The sequence below is a fragment of the Mercurialis annua genome, linkage group LG4 (genome assembly GCF_937616625.2).
Source record: "Mercurialis annua linkage group LG4, ddMerAnnu1.2, whole genome shotgun sequence".
Taxonomy (NCBI): Eukaryota; Viridiplantae; Streptophyta; class Magnoliopsida; order Malpighiales; family Euphorbiaceae; genus Mercurialis; species Mercurialis annua.
In genome coordinates, this window is record NC_065573.1 from 34,395,119 (window position 1) to 34,410,858 (window position 15,740).

General features: G+C 32.4%; 4 protein-coding genes and 1 long non-coding RNA gene across 11 annotated transcripts; 3 read left to right on the forward strand and 2 right to left on the reverse strand.

Annotated features, from left to right (window-relative positions):
• The first annotated feature begins 562 nt into the window (after positions 1 to 562).
• On the forward strand, positions 563 to 2,261 carry LOC126679128 (pollen-specific leucine-rich repeat extensin-like protein 1). The gene is made up of 2 exons (XM_050374070.2): positions 563 to 758; positions 1,190 to 2,261. The coding sequence occupies exons 1-2, from the start codon at positions 602 to 604 to the stop codon at positions 2,074 to 2,076; spliced, it is 1,044 nt and encodes a 347-aa protein (XP_050230027.1). The 5' UTR covers positions 563 to 601; the 3' UTR covers positions 2,077 to 2,261.
• A 4,038-nt stretch (positions 2,262 to 6,299) lies between these two features.
• LOC126676720 (serpin-ZX-like) lies at positions 6,300 to 7,856 on the forward strand. The gene is made up of 2 exons (XM_050370986.2): positions 6,300 to 6,700; positions 7,074 to 7,856. The coding sequence occupies exons 1-2, from the start codon at positions 6,326 to 6,328 to the stop codon at positions 7,854 to 7,856; spliced, it is 1,158 nt and encodes a 385-aa protein (XP_050226943.1). The 5' UTR covers positions 6,300 to 6,325.
• Positions 7,379 to 8,676, reverse strand: LOC126676721 (uncharacterized). 3 transcript variants are annotated; one of them, XR_007640388.2, is made up of 3 exons: positions 8,363 to 8,587; positions 8,154 to 8,257; positions 7,379 to 7,951 (listed from the first exon to the last, which is right to left on the reverse strand). It is a non-coding gene; the product is annotated as an uncharacterized LOC126676721 (long non-coding RNA). The 3 variants fall into 3 exon arrangements; XR_008790521.1 differs by having other exon boundaries at positions 7,379 to 7,928; positions 8,154 to 8,676; XR_007640389.2 differs by having other exon boundaries at positions 8,154 to 8,676.
• A 591-nt stretch (positions 8,677 to 9,267) lies between these two features.
• On the forward strand, positions 9,268 to 14,647 carry LOC126679426 (uncharacterized). Of its 5 annotated transcripts, none has more exons than XM_050374450.2 (8): positions 9,268 to 9,584; positions 9,682 to 9,757; positions 9,847 to 9,977; positions 10,056 to 10,126; positions 10,320 to 10,401; positions 11,482 to 11,552; positions 13,140 to 13,161; positions 14,433 to 14,647. In XM_050374450.2, exons 1-6 carry the CDS (start codon positions 9,294 to 9,296, stop codon positions 11,500 to 11,502), a joined length of 672 nt encoding a protein of 223 aa, XP_050230407.1. In that variant the 5' UTR covers positions 9,268 to 9,293; the 3' UTR covers positions 11,503 to 11,552; positions 13,140 to 13,161; positions 14,433 to 14,647. The 5 variants fall into 5 exon arrangements, with proteins under 5 accessions (XP_050230407.1, XP_050230406.1, XP_050230409.1 ...); XM_050374449.2 differs by lacking the exon at positions 14,433 to 14,647 and adding an exon at positions 13,668 to 13,853; XM_050374452.2 differs by lacking the exon at positions 13,140 to 13,161.
• LOC126679427 (uncharacterized) lies at positions 11,598 to 15,092 on the reverse strand. The gene is made up of 4 exons (XM_050374453.2): positions 14,864 to 15,092; positions 14,550 to 14,791; positions 13,662 to 13,869; positions 11,598 to 11,614 (listed from the first exon to the last, which is right to left on the reverse strand). Exons 1-4 carry the CDS (start codon positions 15,090 to 15,092, stop codon positions 11,598 to 11,600), a joined length of 696 nt encoding a protein of 231 aa, XP_050230410.2.
• Between the last annotated feature and the right edge of the window lie 648 nt (positions 15,093 to 15,740).

Below are 15,740 nucleotides of genomic sequence, written 5' to 3' on the forward strand. Positions count from 1 at the left end.
TCAGAGCACTTCTAAAAATGATGTTGTAATCCTTTACATGGGTCTAAGTGCACCGCTTCCCAAAATTCAATGCCTTTATCATACTATCCTCTTCTAGAAAAATAGAAAAAAGAATGTATAATATGTTTTCTAAATATTCTTTTTGTCTAAAAATATTTAGAGTTTACATTTTTGAATAGTTAAATTAAAAAAACTATGCACATCATTTTATTAAAATTGTAAAAGTAAATTTTTTCACAAGCCATCAAAATTAAGCTGATAAAAAAATGTTATCTAGTAAAATAACATCAACCTATCAAAGAATCATCAATAAATTATAGTTGGACAAAAGAGTCATATGACAAAGTGTAATCACATGCACAACAAATATGTGGCCACTCTAACAAGTCTCGTGAACCAACAGCGACCAACTACATTCCAAATTCGCTTAAATTCATGCCCAAATTCCTTTTTAGCTGTTTTTTTACTACCCCATTTACTTCTTCCTACTTTCCAGTTCACTGGTTTTTTCATGAATGACATAAATACCCTTCTTGGCCTTTCTTTATAAGGCATGATGCCTTGGGAAAGTTATAGTCAAGAAATAAAGGTTGAAAGAAAAATGGGTTGGTTTTTCATTTTCTTCTTCTTATGGCTCACTTTTAACAGTAATTCTGTTTCAGAAGCTAAGAATCTTCCTTCTGCTGTTGTTGTTGGTACTGTTTACTGTGACACATGTTTCCAACAAGATTACTTCAAGAATGCTCACTTCATTTCAGGTATATTATTATTTACCACCTTTTCTGATTATGATATTAATTTTTATTCAATTTTTGTGCTATATTGTACATAAATGGAAATATTGAAATAGATTTTTTCAAAATTTTATATTCATTCTTTATATTCGATAAGTTTTTATACAACATAAAAAGATGAATTAGCAACCAAAATTTTGTCTCTAAAAGTCAATCCTGTCGCTCTTAAGTCTTTGTCCGTCCTTAAAAGTACTCAAGGATAGAAAACTACAGCTGGTCGCAAAACGTTATTAGAGAGTTTTCGGTTTCTTAAAAGTTATTGTTGCTAATGTCCTTTTCTTGTCGCTATAATTTATATGTACACTCAGATTTTCTTTTTGAAACTAAATTTTCATTATCTTGATTGTTTAGTTATTATTAATTTGTATTTTGACTGTATATATTTATGTACGCAGGAGCAATTGTTGCAATAGAATGCAAAGACGACGAAAATTCAGCACCAAAATTCCATCAAGAAGTGAAAACAAATCAACGTGGAGAGTTCAAAGTTCGTTTACCATTCTCAGTGAGTAAACATGTGAGAAGAATCAAGAAATGTTGGGTGAAGTTATTAAGCAGTAGCGAACCCTATTGTTCCGTAGCATCCACGGCAACTTCATCATCTCTACGGCTCAAATCAAGAAAGCAAGGACTTCATATTTTCTCAGCTGGTTTCTTTAGTTTCAAGCCACAAAAACAACCTAATCTTTGTAATCAAAAACCAAGAATTCAAGACTCCAAGAAAATTTCGTCGTTAAATCAAGATCCCGTTGCTAATAGTAGTCCTGATCTTAACCAACGGTTTTTCCCTCCGTTTCCTTTCCTTCCTCAGCTTCCGCCGCTACCTCAACTTCCTCCACTGCCGTCTCTTCCGACTCTACCGCCGTTTCCCACTTTTCCCGAGAAAATCAGAGAGCAAGAAAATTTCAAGAAGGTTCAAGAATCTGCACAGCCAGACTTTTTCTTTCCGCCAATTTTGCCACCGAATCCTTTACAACCGCCGCCGTTTCTTCCGCCAAATCCGCTTCAACCGCCTTCTTTAATTCCTCCATTGCTTCCTCCAAACCCTTTTCAGCCACCTCCGTCGTTGCCTCTGCCTCTGCCTCCTAACCCTCTTCAACCTCCTTCATCTCCCATATTTCCATTTCCGCCGATTCCCGGCCTAACTCCGTCGCCTCCTCCGCCAATCTTTCCTTTTCCTCCTCTACCTCCTCTCCCTCCATTGCCGCGAATTCCGGGAGTCCCGCCTGCAACGTCCGGTAGTTCTTTATCGTCAACCTCAGTTAAACCTTCTCATCCTTAAGTAAAACATTATATATATCAATGTAAAATTTCCAATAATGGGTAGCCTGCAGAGTCGTGTTTGGTAAATTAGGAATTATGTTTTAGTTTCTTGCTAATAAGTATGAAAAAAAAAACAAATTTGTTGTACTTAGAATAAATTTTCTTGCTAACAATCTTTTTTATATTTATATATAGTTATTGCAATTGCCATTTCTGTAATTGTGCAAATTACTATAAAGTTCTTGGCATTCCAATCCTCTGCTAAAATGATTGATGATAATGATAAGTTAGACTATCAAACTTTAGGATAATTATATTTTTTACAAGGAAAATGAATATGAATGAAATGATGATTCAGATAAGATACAAAAAAATATTGCTCTCAAATAGTAATTATTTTTTAACAGAGATAAACTGTACCTGTTATTTATGTTTGGCACCTGTCATTTATAAAACTTGTAAGCAGGCAAGTTCATCAGCTTGCTTCTGTCTCAAATTGTAGAAACTTCTTTCACAGGTTTTTGTTAGCTTCTGTTTGTTGTTTTATGCGATAATGTATATATCCAAGACAGACAAATTGTATGAACTATATCACTTAGATATCAATATGTCTTCCTGAACTTCATGCTAGTCAATTAAAACTAAAAATGACTTTTTTAATCAATTAATAATCCTCTGAAGCTGTTTATTTTTCTCAATTAGCCAAAATTTCCTAATGCTATATTTTAAAATCAATAAGTTTGGTCTGATTGGTAAAAAATGATAAACAAAAAAGCTAATTTCGATACTGATTACCATTGAGTACAAGCTTAGGGGGGAAATCATATTTAAATTTATATTATATATTATTGCAACATATTGGACAATCACAATGGAGTCTGTAGTGCAAAAATAGACCAGAATTTACTATATAAAATTAGAAGTATATTTCTTAATTGACCAATCAAATGCTTCTTATGTAAGAATTATACTAATTCCAAATAGATTTCTAAATCGCATAAATTTTAGGCATAAATTTATAGCTGATCATCCTTTCATAAGGAAGAGAAATATGGGATTATATGTTCTTTGTTGGACCGGTACTTAACCCTCTCTTAGTTTCTCAAAATCAAGGTTTCTTATTCAATGTGACTAGGGCGATGCACCCAACCGCACTGATCGAAAAATCAAACTAAATCGAAATAAAAAAAATAGTTTTTTTAGTTCATTTATTTTAATTTTAAAAAAATAGTTTGATTCTGTTTTTAATTTTAAACAACTTGGCAGATAATTTTTGCTTTAAGATGACAAACTGCTATGTGAGACTTCCTGTTCTTTATTAGTAAGACAAGGTAAGTCTCAATCTGAACTTAATAAACTATCAAAAATTAGATGGTAAATTCGCCGCTAATTAAAATTTGTCTTGTGATTATATGCTCTGTACTGTTTTATGAGATCATTCCTATGTTATGAGTTTTTTTGTTTCAATCAAGTTGTTTGGTTACCACAGACAAAAGAAAAGATAAGCATGCCAGTAATATTCCAAGAATATTCATGTCATGAATCATGATTATATATAACTGTTGTGATCTGTTTTAACCGGACTGATATGTGCAGCAGAATTAAAACGGTAAGTATTTACATCAATATTTAATTCTATATTACATAACTTAAGTTACTGTAAAAGTTGAATAAGCTAGCTAGAGAGTATTTATAATTAGTCAGTATTATTTCTAATTAGATTATACTTCTTAGGCCTCACTTGATTCATTTAATAGCAATTTCCAAGAAGTTAACTTCCCGGAAAATATAATTTCTGGGAACTTAATTTCTCTGTAAGTTTGATAAATGTTGTTTGTTTCGATTTTTACTTAACAAAAAGTATGAAATTACTTTTAATATAAGAAAAAGAGGCAAATATACCCCTATCATTTAGGGTATAGAGCAAATAGGCCCTCTTTGAATTTCGGATTTCAATTAAACCTCTAACGTTTCAAAATCATACCATATAAGCCCCTATGTGTAACAACGTCAACAAAGCGTTATTTTCGGTCCACATGGAATGTCCATGTCATATTACACGTGGCTAAAAGGGGGAAAATTTGCCCTTATGGTTTAAGACGGGAGCAGATATGTCCCTATAGTTTACGAAAGGACCAAATAGGCCATTTATAAATTTCCGATCTCAATTAAGCTCTTAACGTTTCAAAATCAGCACATCCAAGCCCCTTTGTCTAATATTGTTAACGAAACGCTCTATACTGTTACTTCATGCTTACGTTGTTTGTTGTCTGTTTTGAACCCAGCTGGATTTGATGATATACATATGATGTGTTTGTTAGTTCGAACCTACCTCGATTCGAAGCGACAAACAGAGACGGTTGTAAATTGATGTGACATATGTAAAAAAACGTGGTAAATATGGTGGATAACCAACAAAAAAAAAAGGAGAAGAGTCGAAGAGAATTATATAATATAAAAAAGGGTTAAAAATGTCTCTAAACTTTTATTTGAAAATACAATGATTTAAATTATGTGATTTTTTTATCTGAGATATTAAATGATATGGATATTCCACGTAACCGTGTAATGACATAGAGCGTTTCGTAAACGATGTTAGACCAAGGAGTTTAGATGTGCTGATTTTAAAACTTCAGGGGCTTAATTGAGATCGAAAATTCATAAAGGGCTTAGTTGCTTCCACTCTAAACTATAGGGGCATATTTGCTCTCATCTTAAACCATAAGGACATATTTGCTTCCGTTTGGCCACGTGGAATAATATGGACATTCCACGTAGGCAGAAACTAACGTTTCATTAACCGTGTTACACGGAGGGGCTTATATGATCTGATTCTGAAACGTTAAGGGCTTAATTGAGATCCTAAATTTAAAGAGGGTCTACTTGCTCCATACCCTAAACGATAAAGGCATATTTGCCCCTTTTCCCAAAATTTAATGAAAGACATTTTTCGCACCTTAAAAATAAGAACAAAGGGTCAACGCACCCCCTAAACTTGTAACACGGGGTCATCTAACCCAATTTATACTTGTTTGAGCAACTAACCCCAAAACTATTCATTTTTGGGTCAAATAACCCATAATTATATTTTTAAAACGCGTAAAATATAAATCGAAGGTAAGGTATGCAAAAAATAATTAGATACTTTCCTAATTGTTGCGATATAATTATTCTAAATTTATTTTTCGAAATAAAAATATAAATTATGGGGTTATTTGACCCAAAAATGAAGAATTTCAGGGTTGGTTACTCAAACAAGTATAAATTAGGTTAGATGACCCCGTGTTACAAGTTCAGGGGGCGCGTTGACTCTTTGTTCTTAAAAATAAAGCTTAGCAGGTTTATATCAATGAAGAGTAAGATGCCATTTCTCTTAGCACTATTGCCATGCTTAATAATAGCAAATTGTGTAATTAGAATACTTACACCCTCCTTTCAATGAATTAAGTGCAAAATTATAAGCATAGGAAGTCTTATTTCTTTTTCTTGTCCTTCTCTCTTGTGATGGTTTTGGATCTACAGCTGAGTGACATGGATCCACTCATCTCCCAAATACTGCTCAGACATCCGTTGTATCAGGATTATTTACTGTGTGTCCTGACGCCAAGGCTGCGACCGAGGTTAAAATAAAGAACAATGAAGAACAGTCGCATCTCTAGGTATCGGGAAACAGAGTAAAGAATCCTGATATAATTCCCCCAACCTGCAACCGAAACAAGCAACTAGTAAAACGAAAATGGATTTTTGGTTCATTTATTATGAAAAAAATGGGTGATAATTTTTGTTTTAAAGATGACATACAGCAATGTAAGATTTTCTTTTCTTTATTACTAGTAAGACAATGTAAGTCTCAATCTAAACTTGATAAACTATGAAAATTAGATGGCAAAGTTGCTACTAATTAAAATTTGCCTTGTAATTTTATGCTCTGTACTGTTTTATGAGACCATTCCTATGTTATGAATTTGTTTTAGTCATGTTGTTTTATTACCGCAAGACAATCATGCCAACACATATTCCAAGAATATTCATGTGTTGATTATATAACTCATCAAGTAATTCCGTATACAGATATAAATAATATAGTTAGAAAAGACATACTGAAATGAGAAACGGCTAAAATCATATTCTTTACAAGAATAGGTTATAAATATAGAGTTTCAAAAGCGTTTCTGAAAACTGAAAATAAAACACCGAAACGTAGAAATCGAGAATTTTTTACAATATAGATGGAGTCTGCAACAAAAACACTCGCCAGAAATTTGAACATGAGTTCCTGTTCAGAGATAGCAATCCATATTTTATCAAAAGAAGTAGAAAAGGGATCAAATTTTGTGTTTTCTCCTCTATCCTTTCAGTTCACATTGAGCCTAATTGCTGTCGGCTCAAAAGGGTCTACTTTGCAGCAACTGCTATCCTTTCTTGGATCAACAAGTACAGAAGAGCTGAGTTATGTGGCTTTGCAGATTGCCAATTCAGTATTATTGCCTGCAAATGAATGTCCGGACATCACAATGGGTCCTATTATGTCATTCCTTAATGGTGCTTGGGTGGATCAAAGGTTTGGACTGAAACCTTCTTTTGAGGAAGTACTCAAAACTGTTTACCATGCCACAGCCAAAGATGTGGACTTTGCAAATAAGGTAATGTTTCGCCCTAGCATTTCCGTTTATTAGAAATTTCAAAATTTTATATTTATAACGTATTTTTATACAAAATGATCCATTTTATTTCAGCGAGAAAAACACATCTCTCTTTCCCTGTTTCGCCCGCATGGGTGGAACATGGAGGTGTAAAAAAAGAGATTCTATCAACTTGTTCCGACCTAATAATAAGTTCATGATCACATCGCTCTCACTTTATCAACGAGAAAGAAGACTTCCGTTTCTAAATTTTTATATATCAGTATTTCTACTTGCATCTTCCATGCATCTAGTGCAATTCTATCTACATGGGTTAACAAAACCATGATGATAGTTACAAGCTGAATATCATATTTTATTCTTTTGCTTGAAGGCGGATCAAGTAATAGATGAAGTCAATTCATGGGTGGAGAGTGCAACAAAAGGACTCATTAAAACCCTCCTCCCACAAGAGTGTTTAGACAGCAATACATCTCTTGTTCTTGCAAATGCACTCTACTTCAAAGGAGCATGGGATCGAAAATTCGACGAATCTAGAACTCAACAAAAAGATTTCTACCAACTCGATGGCCAGACTGTTCATGTTCCTTTCATGACGAGCAAACCATATGAAAAACATCTTTACGGATCATTCAATAGCTATAAAATTCTCAGATTACCTTACCAAAATGGCCAAGATAATAGAAATTTCTCCATGTACTTCTTTCTTCCAAATGCAAAAGATGGCATACATCACTTAATACAAGAATTCAAATCAAATCCTGAATTTTACAACACACAATTTGATTTACAAGAAGAAGAACTTTATGAATTTTGGATACCAAGATTCAAATTCGCATATAAGTTAGAAGCGTCAAATACTTTGAAAGAACTTGGATTGACATTACCTTTCAGAAAGACGGGTGAATTCACAGAAATGGTTAATTTTCCGGAATCAGTTGAGCTGTCAAAAATATACCACGAGTCATGTGTTGAAGTAAATGAACATGGAACTGAAGCTGCAGCTAGCACTGCTCCTCAATTTAGATTGTGCTGCGGCAGGATGGATCCTCCAAAATTTGTAGCTGACCACCCTTTTATGTTTGTGATCAAAGAAGAAAGGTCTAGTGTTGTGTTTTTCATTGGAGCTGTGCTTAACCCTCTCTTGGTTTCTTGAAATGTATTAAGGTCTTATACTTAATGAATTATGTATTATGTAAAGGATGAATTTTGTGCTTATGCTTAATTCCTGCATGCAGGATAATCAATAGTCTGCACAAATTTGGCATGCAGTATTGGTTGATAATATAGAAAATCAAATCTTGAGCTGAAGAAAAAGATGATACGACCCACTTAATCTTTAAAAGGGAAACAACAAATGATAAGCTAAATTTCCCTAGAAGGCACAAATCCAACACAAATTAAGTAAAAAAAAAACTAAAAACTAAATTTAAAACATAACAGATTAACATACCTTCTGTAGTTTCAATTCTGCATTCTATGTTTCTAGTTGCATTTTCCAATTCCAATCACCACATCTTAAGTTTACATTAGGCAGAGCAGGCTCCACATTATAACCTATAAATGATTAAAAGAAGAGATTCGACAATTTAGCTTTCATGAACTTAAGGTTGTAAAAAACATTAATGAATGACGAGTGAAAATGTCAATTATCTTATTTACTCTGTGTCCTGACGCCCGTTGTATCAGGATTATTTACTCTGTGTCCTGACGCGGAGGCTGCGACCGAGGTTACAATAGAGGACAATGGAAGAATAATCGCATCTCTAGATTACAGCCTTTGCATCAGGAAACAGAGTAAAAAATCCTCATATAATTCCCCCAACCTGCAACTACTACACCAGCCTTGCCCTTGTATTACCTAGGGTTTACTTGAAATTGAGCTAGCCACATCTAGGAGAAGAAATCATTAGTGCGCATATAAGAACCTCCTACGACGTCGTTTTTCTTATTTTTCTTTTATATTTATGTAAATACTAGTAATTGAAAAGGTAGAAGGTTGGAAAAGGCCCTTGAAGTTTTTATGAATGAAGAAGTGTTTTTATTATTTTTGTCAAAAGAGCCCTAAATAGTTTCAATTGATGCAAATAAACCTTAAATTAAAACACGGATAGAAAATAAGTGGTTAACATGATTACGTGAAAAAGGAGGAAGAAATTAAGCCTGCTACTATTGTAAAGTTCATCAACATCGGAGTAGCTATTGGTAGGCTCAAAGGCCGTAGAATCAGAGTCATGAAGCCGACATAGCTAAAATTTATGTCGCCATGAACATTAACAAATTTTTTATGATAAACACATTAGGTACTCTAGTTAATAATATTATTTTGAATATCAAAATTAGTTTTGATGTTGCGAAAATCAATAGAAGTGTCAAAATGGTCTAGCGGATCGTGATTATATCGCGCCGGTCCGTTTTGATGGCGTTAACTTTGGGGTTTATTTGCATGATTTTAAAAATATCACGGGTTTGTCTGATGAAAAAATAACACAAGGAGTTAAATGCTAAATAATAAAAACTTTAAGGGCTTTTTCATAACTTCTGGCAATTGAAAATTAGAAATCTGCCGATGACCGGATAATGAAAATGTGGAATGGCAAATCAGGTGGTGAAATGGCTGGCACAAATTGGTACCACAAGCAGAATTCCCAACTCTTACGCCACAATTAATAAGAACACCATAGCAATACAGAGGATACATTTGCGGTGTTTGAGTAGCAGTAATGAAAACAACAACACAAGATACTTGTATTTCAGCGACGAAGAATTGATAAAACAATGTGAGATGGACACTTACAAGTCGTCGGGACCTGGTGGTCAGCACCGTAACAAGCGTGAGTCCGCCGTCCGTCTCAAGCATCTCCCCACCGGTATTATCTCTCAGGTAAAAAAATTTCCTTCTATTTTTTCTTTTATGCACTCTACATGTTTGATGTATTGTCTCACTCAATTTTTAATTCAATTTGTGTTGAATTGACAAGGCCGCCGAGGATCGTTCCCAGCACATGAATCGCGCTTCGGCTTTGCGTCGCCTTCGTACTCTTTTAGCGCTCAAACGTAGTAACTTAACTTACAATCTTCTTATTGAAATTCTATTCTTTTGCTTTGCCTACTAATGATTTTAATTTTTAATTAATTTGGGTTAGTTAGGAACCATTTGGAGGTTGAAGGGTATTCGCCTCCTCCTGAGCTTCTTCAGATTCTTCCTGCTAAGTCTACGCTTAGACCCTCGAATATTGGTCCACAGATTGGTCCTAATAATCCTAAATTTCTTTTGGTTTGGTTCCTTGTCTCTTCCTTTTAGTATCATTGCTAACTTTGTATTCATATTTATTATGATCTTTTACTATTTCAGGGAATGCAAGCATTGCTTGATCTTATCTTTGCTGTTGAGGGTTCTGTATCAGATGCAGCTAAATTGCTCGGGTGACTACATTAGATGATGCCTTTTTATTTATTTATCGTGATGTCTTAATTTACCTTTATTATACTTTTAGTTTTCCTTCATTGTGAAACATTTATTTGTCTTCAATGGTCTTTACGCCATAATCTGGCTTTGCAATATGCTCAATCTAAATTTTTCACTGATTTGATGATTCCAAATATCCCTCTCTTGCAGATTAAGTACAGGAGCATTATCACGATTGCTACTTTCAGATGACTCTCTCCGTTTGGCTGTTAATGAGTTGAGAACTTCTAAGGTTCTTAACGAAACACTACTAAAAATGCTTATAAAAGCGGCTGCTACTAGTTGCTGCATAAGATATGGAAGCATTTTTGCATTGGTGTTTTTTAATTAAATGACAATTGCTTTCAAGCTCATCTATAATATATACCCCTTCACCTCTTTTTGCGTAAACGCAGTTTCTTTTATTTTTTTTCTCTTCATGCATAATGTTGAGATACATGTCTGCATATCATCCCATTGAGAATAGCCTCTTCATATTTGATATTTATGCGGTCTAATACCGGTTGCAGTTGAAGCTCTTCACTGAGTGGTGCATAACTGGATCATGCAGCATTTGAGTTTTTCCATTATTTTCTACATTCAATTTAAGTAAGAAAAATGGATTTTGGGACTAGACCATATGCCAGCATAAATAAAATTCTATTAATGATTGTATTTTATCTTAGTGTCATCAAGTAAATCTTTTGATGAACCCTTGTGTTCTAGGCCGTTTGACCCGTCTTGTGTTTTTATGATGTGCTGTCATCCCACAAAAGCATCGTCAACAGTCTCTCTATCTGAATAGAGATATAGTCTTAAAAAGATGAATATGAATGATTGTATATTACTTTGACCAAAAGAAGTAGATAGTTTGGTAAAAATAACATATTAGTGTCTTCATTTTGCATTAAGGGAGTAATGGTAGAAAATAATTTAGGTAGTTCAGGAAAAGAATCCATTGACAGATACAGAAGTTGATTGCTTCTATAATGTATTTCTTTTAAATCCTTTTGGAAGATATTAATAGTACGATGTCATCATGGCTGCTACATTTTCTCATAACTCATAAGTGTGATTTAATTATTATTATTTCTTCACAATAATCGGTCGAAGAGAAGTACAATTTTCTATAGAATGATGTTTAGGCATTAAACGACCTGTATAAGTTTTTGTATTTTGGTGCCTTTATGCTGTAACGCAGTATCCAAGATAGCAATTCTCATTTACATGCACATCGTAATAATCTAGCATATCTATGATCATGTAAAAGCAAGTTAATAGATTTGTTGTTTTCTTGGGGAAGATTTAATAAATTTTAATACAAATGTGCCAGGGTTTGAAGCCTCTAAAATAAAACTTCGAATTCTTTAGCATGGCGACTTCTTGTTGGCTTGACTTATTGAGGTAATTGTTCCAAATCTCATAATACCTTCAAAGGTTTTTCTGTTTCTATTGCTTTTTGAGTTCTGCACCATTTAACAAAGTCAGAACATGAAAGCATTTGTATAACAATGCTACTAGGGCCATATGTATCATCAATCTTTTATTTAATTTCTTAAAATTCGGTCCTGACACCCTAGCTACAGGCATCAAAGATATATGAAAATGACAATGGTAACTTAGAATATAAAGTGAGACATTTTCTTTTTCTGTGAAATTATACAATTTTCTTCTTGATGCTTATTTCATCTGAGGTTTGGATTTTTTATGAATTTCGAACATTTTTAATTTGAGTTTTATTAATTTTTAATCCTTTCAATCTAGATTTTTCTGTGTTCATAACTGTCGAGATCGTGTGTCGTTTAGCTGATGGAGTTTTTTATAAATTTTATATAAAAATATGTTTTCATCAACCATATTTTGATGAGAAATTATTCAATTTCGAAGTTTACATTTGGGAAAAATTTCAAAAAATTACACATTAAATTTTATGGACTAAATTATAAAAATTCACTTATTTGAAAGTGGTTCATCATAAACTGAATTTTAGATGAACAAAGATAAATAAAAAAACTGATTTTGTACCAGCTAATAGGTCATGTGGTTATTTTCTTTTCTCCTCCTCATATTCGAATTCATGACCTTGCATGGAATATTTTTTCTTGTTACATAATCTATTATTTACAATAATATTTCAATGTGTACTCTAACAATCACATCATGTATCGAAAATATTACAAGTAAGCATGCAGATGCGCTTTAACAGAAAATCAAAATTTTTATGACCTTTTATTTTTATTAGCCGTCAATATTTTTAAAATGGTGCAAAAAAGTTTCACACTAAGGTTAATTAATCATTCGGTACAATCCAATTAAGCTGAGATCATCTTTACAATTATGAGATTTAGATTAGAGTAAGAAAAAAAAAGATTAATTGCGTTAATTGTAGCAAAAGTGACACAGCATGACTATAATTTATTTACTAATAATTAATTATAAATAAATTCAATAGAAATATAAATAGTAAACTCTCATTATTTTTAGCTCATCTAAGACATGAAACAATATTAAAAAAAAAACACCTTCTCTTCATCTCATGGTAATGAACGAATTGGAAATTGGAAAGACCCAAATTTATCAATTCATATCAGTATAACTTTGCTTTCTCATTCATATCTGAAGATCTCCTCCAGTTCAGTCTGTACTTCTGTATCAATTAATCAGATAAATAGTTATCGTATTTTTTGAATACTATATTGTGAATAAACTATTTAACCATTTACCTTAAATTTATGCATACTACATTAGACTTTAAATTTTACTCCGGAATTTAATTTACAGTTTTAAAGATTTTTTATTATAGTGAAAGGAAAAATCAAATTAAATTGAATAATAACTATGCTCATTACTAGTCGCAGGCTATTCCTTCGATACACGTCTTGTACAATTTGATTCTTTAATTATTAGTAAATAATCATTGAAAATAAAATAATACTATATTAAGTTAATAATTAGATATATGTTTTGTAATTTAGCTCTTTTTACCTGCAGATGGCTTTTCACTTGATTGGTGGTCAGTCCTTCAACCTTCATTTCATTTCTTATTTGTTTTGGTGTTGCTACTGCTCCAAATTATGCCCAATACAACCAAAATTAATTGGTTAAATAATCCCAAAATCAGTTAGGAGAATCTAAAAAGAGAGAAAAAGGGTATCCCCACCTTTTAATTATTACACTTATTCCAACTAAATAAAAGTCAATTTCTTTTTGTGATTTTCTTACTTAACAAGGGTTCAAACTTGAGATTTTAAAATTGACTTTGATACTAATAAAGAAGCTAATATATTTATTTGAATCGTAAAATTAAAAAAAAGAAAGATGGAGGAAAATAATCGATGTTGAAGAAAGGCGGAATGAGACGATTAAATAAGCTATAAGGGTCATTTCAAAAAAATACAAGAGCTATAAGGACAACTGAAAATAATCGATGACTCGTGGTCAGTGAGTAATTATATATATATATTTATATATCGGGTTTAATTTTTTACAGTAAATGAATTAAATTATAATTACCTTCAGGTCCTCCTAGCATATGAAGAACAACCACAAACCTAGCATGAAGCTCAGGCGTCCATGATCTCCTATTGTTTCTCCAAATAGTCTGTGTTAATGGCTTCAGCTTATATTTCATCAGCTTGCTATCATTCACTCCCAAACATTTCTCGTTATCAATGCCAACTTGGTTTCCCCTTGCAGATTGATCAAGTGATAAATTAGCTGCCTACAAATAGATTGATTTTATATAATTTACTAAATAAAATGGTCAATAATATTCTATATTTATTAATAATAAAATATTTTTGAAGGAATATTAGGCGAAATAATTTTATGCATCCCAACTGTGATTAAATTGACACAAGTATTCTTAAAAATTATTGCAAATCTTGCAATTTTATACAAATAGTAAATAAAAAAGATGAAAGATCTACTTGGTAAAATAAAATATTTTTTAGTTATTTAATTTAGTCAACAATTAAATTCTAAAATCATTAAAGTTTAAGAAGTATTTGTCTAATTTTTTTTCATAAAAATGTGTCTCTTGCTATTAAAATATTTTTATTATTATAAAATTAAATATAAAAAAATTCTCTAAATATGGACTAGTGTGTATAAATATAGTTTAAGATATTAGTATTTTAGACTCTACATGTTTTTATTTGCTTTTTGAATATAGTAATTGCCATGACTTCTAAAATTGACGGATCAAATTGTCAATATTATTTTTAAGGATATATTTGTCAATTTGGTCATACTAATACCGGATTCTTGATGAATTTTTTGTAGGCTATTGATAATTTCGTCCAAAAACAAATTTATGGACGGTTTTAGCGACAAAAATCTGGCTGTTTTCTAGTAGTGTAAGCACAATTAATTACTGAATTCTAGATATAATAGTATAACCTGGTTTGTGAGTAGCGTTGTATTGTCTTGCATGATATTGCTAGGGTTACTCCATTGTTGCACATGATGATCATCAATAGAAGGATTATTCAAGTCTATATTAGATATCTCATCAATGCTCATGATCCTGTTCTTCATTTCTGAAACAATAATTTCTTTTTCTCCTGAAATTATTTTTTCAGCAGCTTCAAGCCCCATGCCTCTCTTTATTCTCTTAATTTCCTCTTCCAATAGCTCAATTGCTACATAAAAATAATGTCAATATTGAATTAAGAATATTGAATAAAAAAACAGAAAAAATGACTAAATATTACCATCCAATAACAAGAGCCTGCATTGAGGAAGTTCTTGGTTAAAAAGATCAGCAAAAATGAGTTCTTCTTTATACTTAACAAGGTAACCACTCAAAATCAAAAGCTTGACCTCATCACTAGATTCATCTTTTGATAAATCTTTTATCAAATTGGGTATGCTTTTGGGCACATATGATACTTTCATACCCAAACCAACATTAAACTCACTAGCATTTGATGAAGAAGCCATGTTTTAGTTTTTTTTCACTCAAACAATTACTATCGCTATTTTAGTATAAATAATCCTCAATTTGCTTGTTCTTGAAAAGTCTATTGTTTTAAAAGGTGGTATGCTAAAAGGAGGAGAAAATAAAAGAAATAAAGATGAAAATGAAAGAAACATACAAGAAAAATCTGGTGTGTATTGAAGAATGCTTTATGGATATCCCAAAAGACAAATTAGATTACATATCATGGAATCCTTTTGCGATTTCTTTATATTAATTTCTCAAATTCTAAAATATATATGAAAAATTAAATAAAATACGAGAAAACTCACATGAATACAGTCTGAGAGAAAGTAAGAAATTTCTGCATAGCCCTCATGACCGGCGCTCTGCACGCATCTAGAAGCGCCTAATGATGTGCAAGATGGTACGACATATAGCTCATCAAACCATGAATACATCCAGTAGCGCTATCCATTTCATGCTCACTTGCCTGAATTCTTCCAATGGATCCAATAATCGCCATTCGGGCACGACTAGCATTAGGTTACTATTTCACAAGTACCTATTAGAAAAATGGTCTAAAGACGAGGAAATGTGTCGCAAGACGAATAAACATAAAACAAACACATACCTAATGATCATTCTCATCAGGCGCAACCAGAGCTGCC

What these genes read in the sequence shown, in the direction of transcription:
- LOC126679128 (XM_050374070.2), top strand. Translation starts at nt 602, where the DNA reads ATGGGTTGGTTTTTCATTTTCTTCTTCTTATGGCTCACTTTTAACAGT. An exon ending in GAATGCTCACTTCATTTCAG is followed by an intron (nt 759 to 1,189) that starts GTATATTATTAT and finishes TTATGTACGCAG; the next exon opens with GAGCAATTGTTGCAATAGAA.
- LOC126676720 (XM_050370986.2), top strand. Translation starts at nt 6,326, where the DNA reads ATGAGTTCCTGTTCAGAGATAGCAATCCATATTTTATCAAAAGAAGTA. An exon ending in ATGTGGACTTTGCAAATAAG is followed by an intron (nt 6,701 to 7,073) that starts GTAATGTTTCGC and finishes TTTTGCTTGAAG; the next exon opens with GCGGATCAAGTAATAGATGA.
- LOC126679426 (XM_050374450.2), top strand. Translation starts at nt 9,294, where the DNA reads ATGGCAAATCAGGTGGTGAAATGGCTGGCACAAATTGGTACCACAAGC. An exon ending in ATAATCCTAAATTTCTTTTG is followed by an intron (nt 9,978 to 10,055) that starts GTTTGGTTCCTT and finishes TTACTATTTCAG; the next exon opens with GGAATGCAAGCATTGCTTGA. An exon ending in ATGAGTTGAGAACTTCTAAG is followed by an intron (nt 10,402 to 11,481) that starts GTTCTTAACGAA and finishes CAAATGTGCCAG; the next exon opens with GGTTTGAAGCCTCTAAAATA.
- LOC126679427 (XM_050374453.2), bottom strand. Translation starts at nt 15,092, where the DNA reads ATGGCTTCTTCATCAAATGCTAGTGAGTTTAATGTTGGTTTGGGTATG. An exon ending in CAGGCTCTTGTTATTGGATG is followed by an intron (nt 14,792 to 14,863) that starts GTAATATTTAGT and finishes ATTTTTATGTAG; the next exon opens with CAATTGAGCTATTGGAAGAG. An exon ending in CAACGCTACTCACAAACCAG is followed by an intron (nt 13,870 to 14,549) that starts GTTATACTATTA and finishes ATCTATTTGTAG; the next exon opens with GCAGCTAATTTATCACTTGA.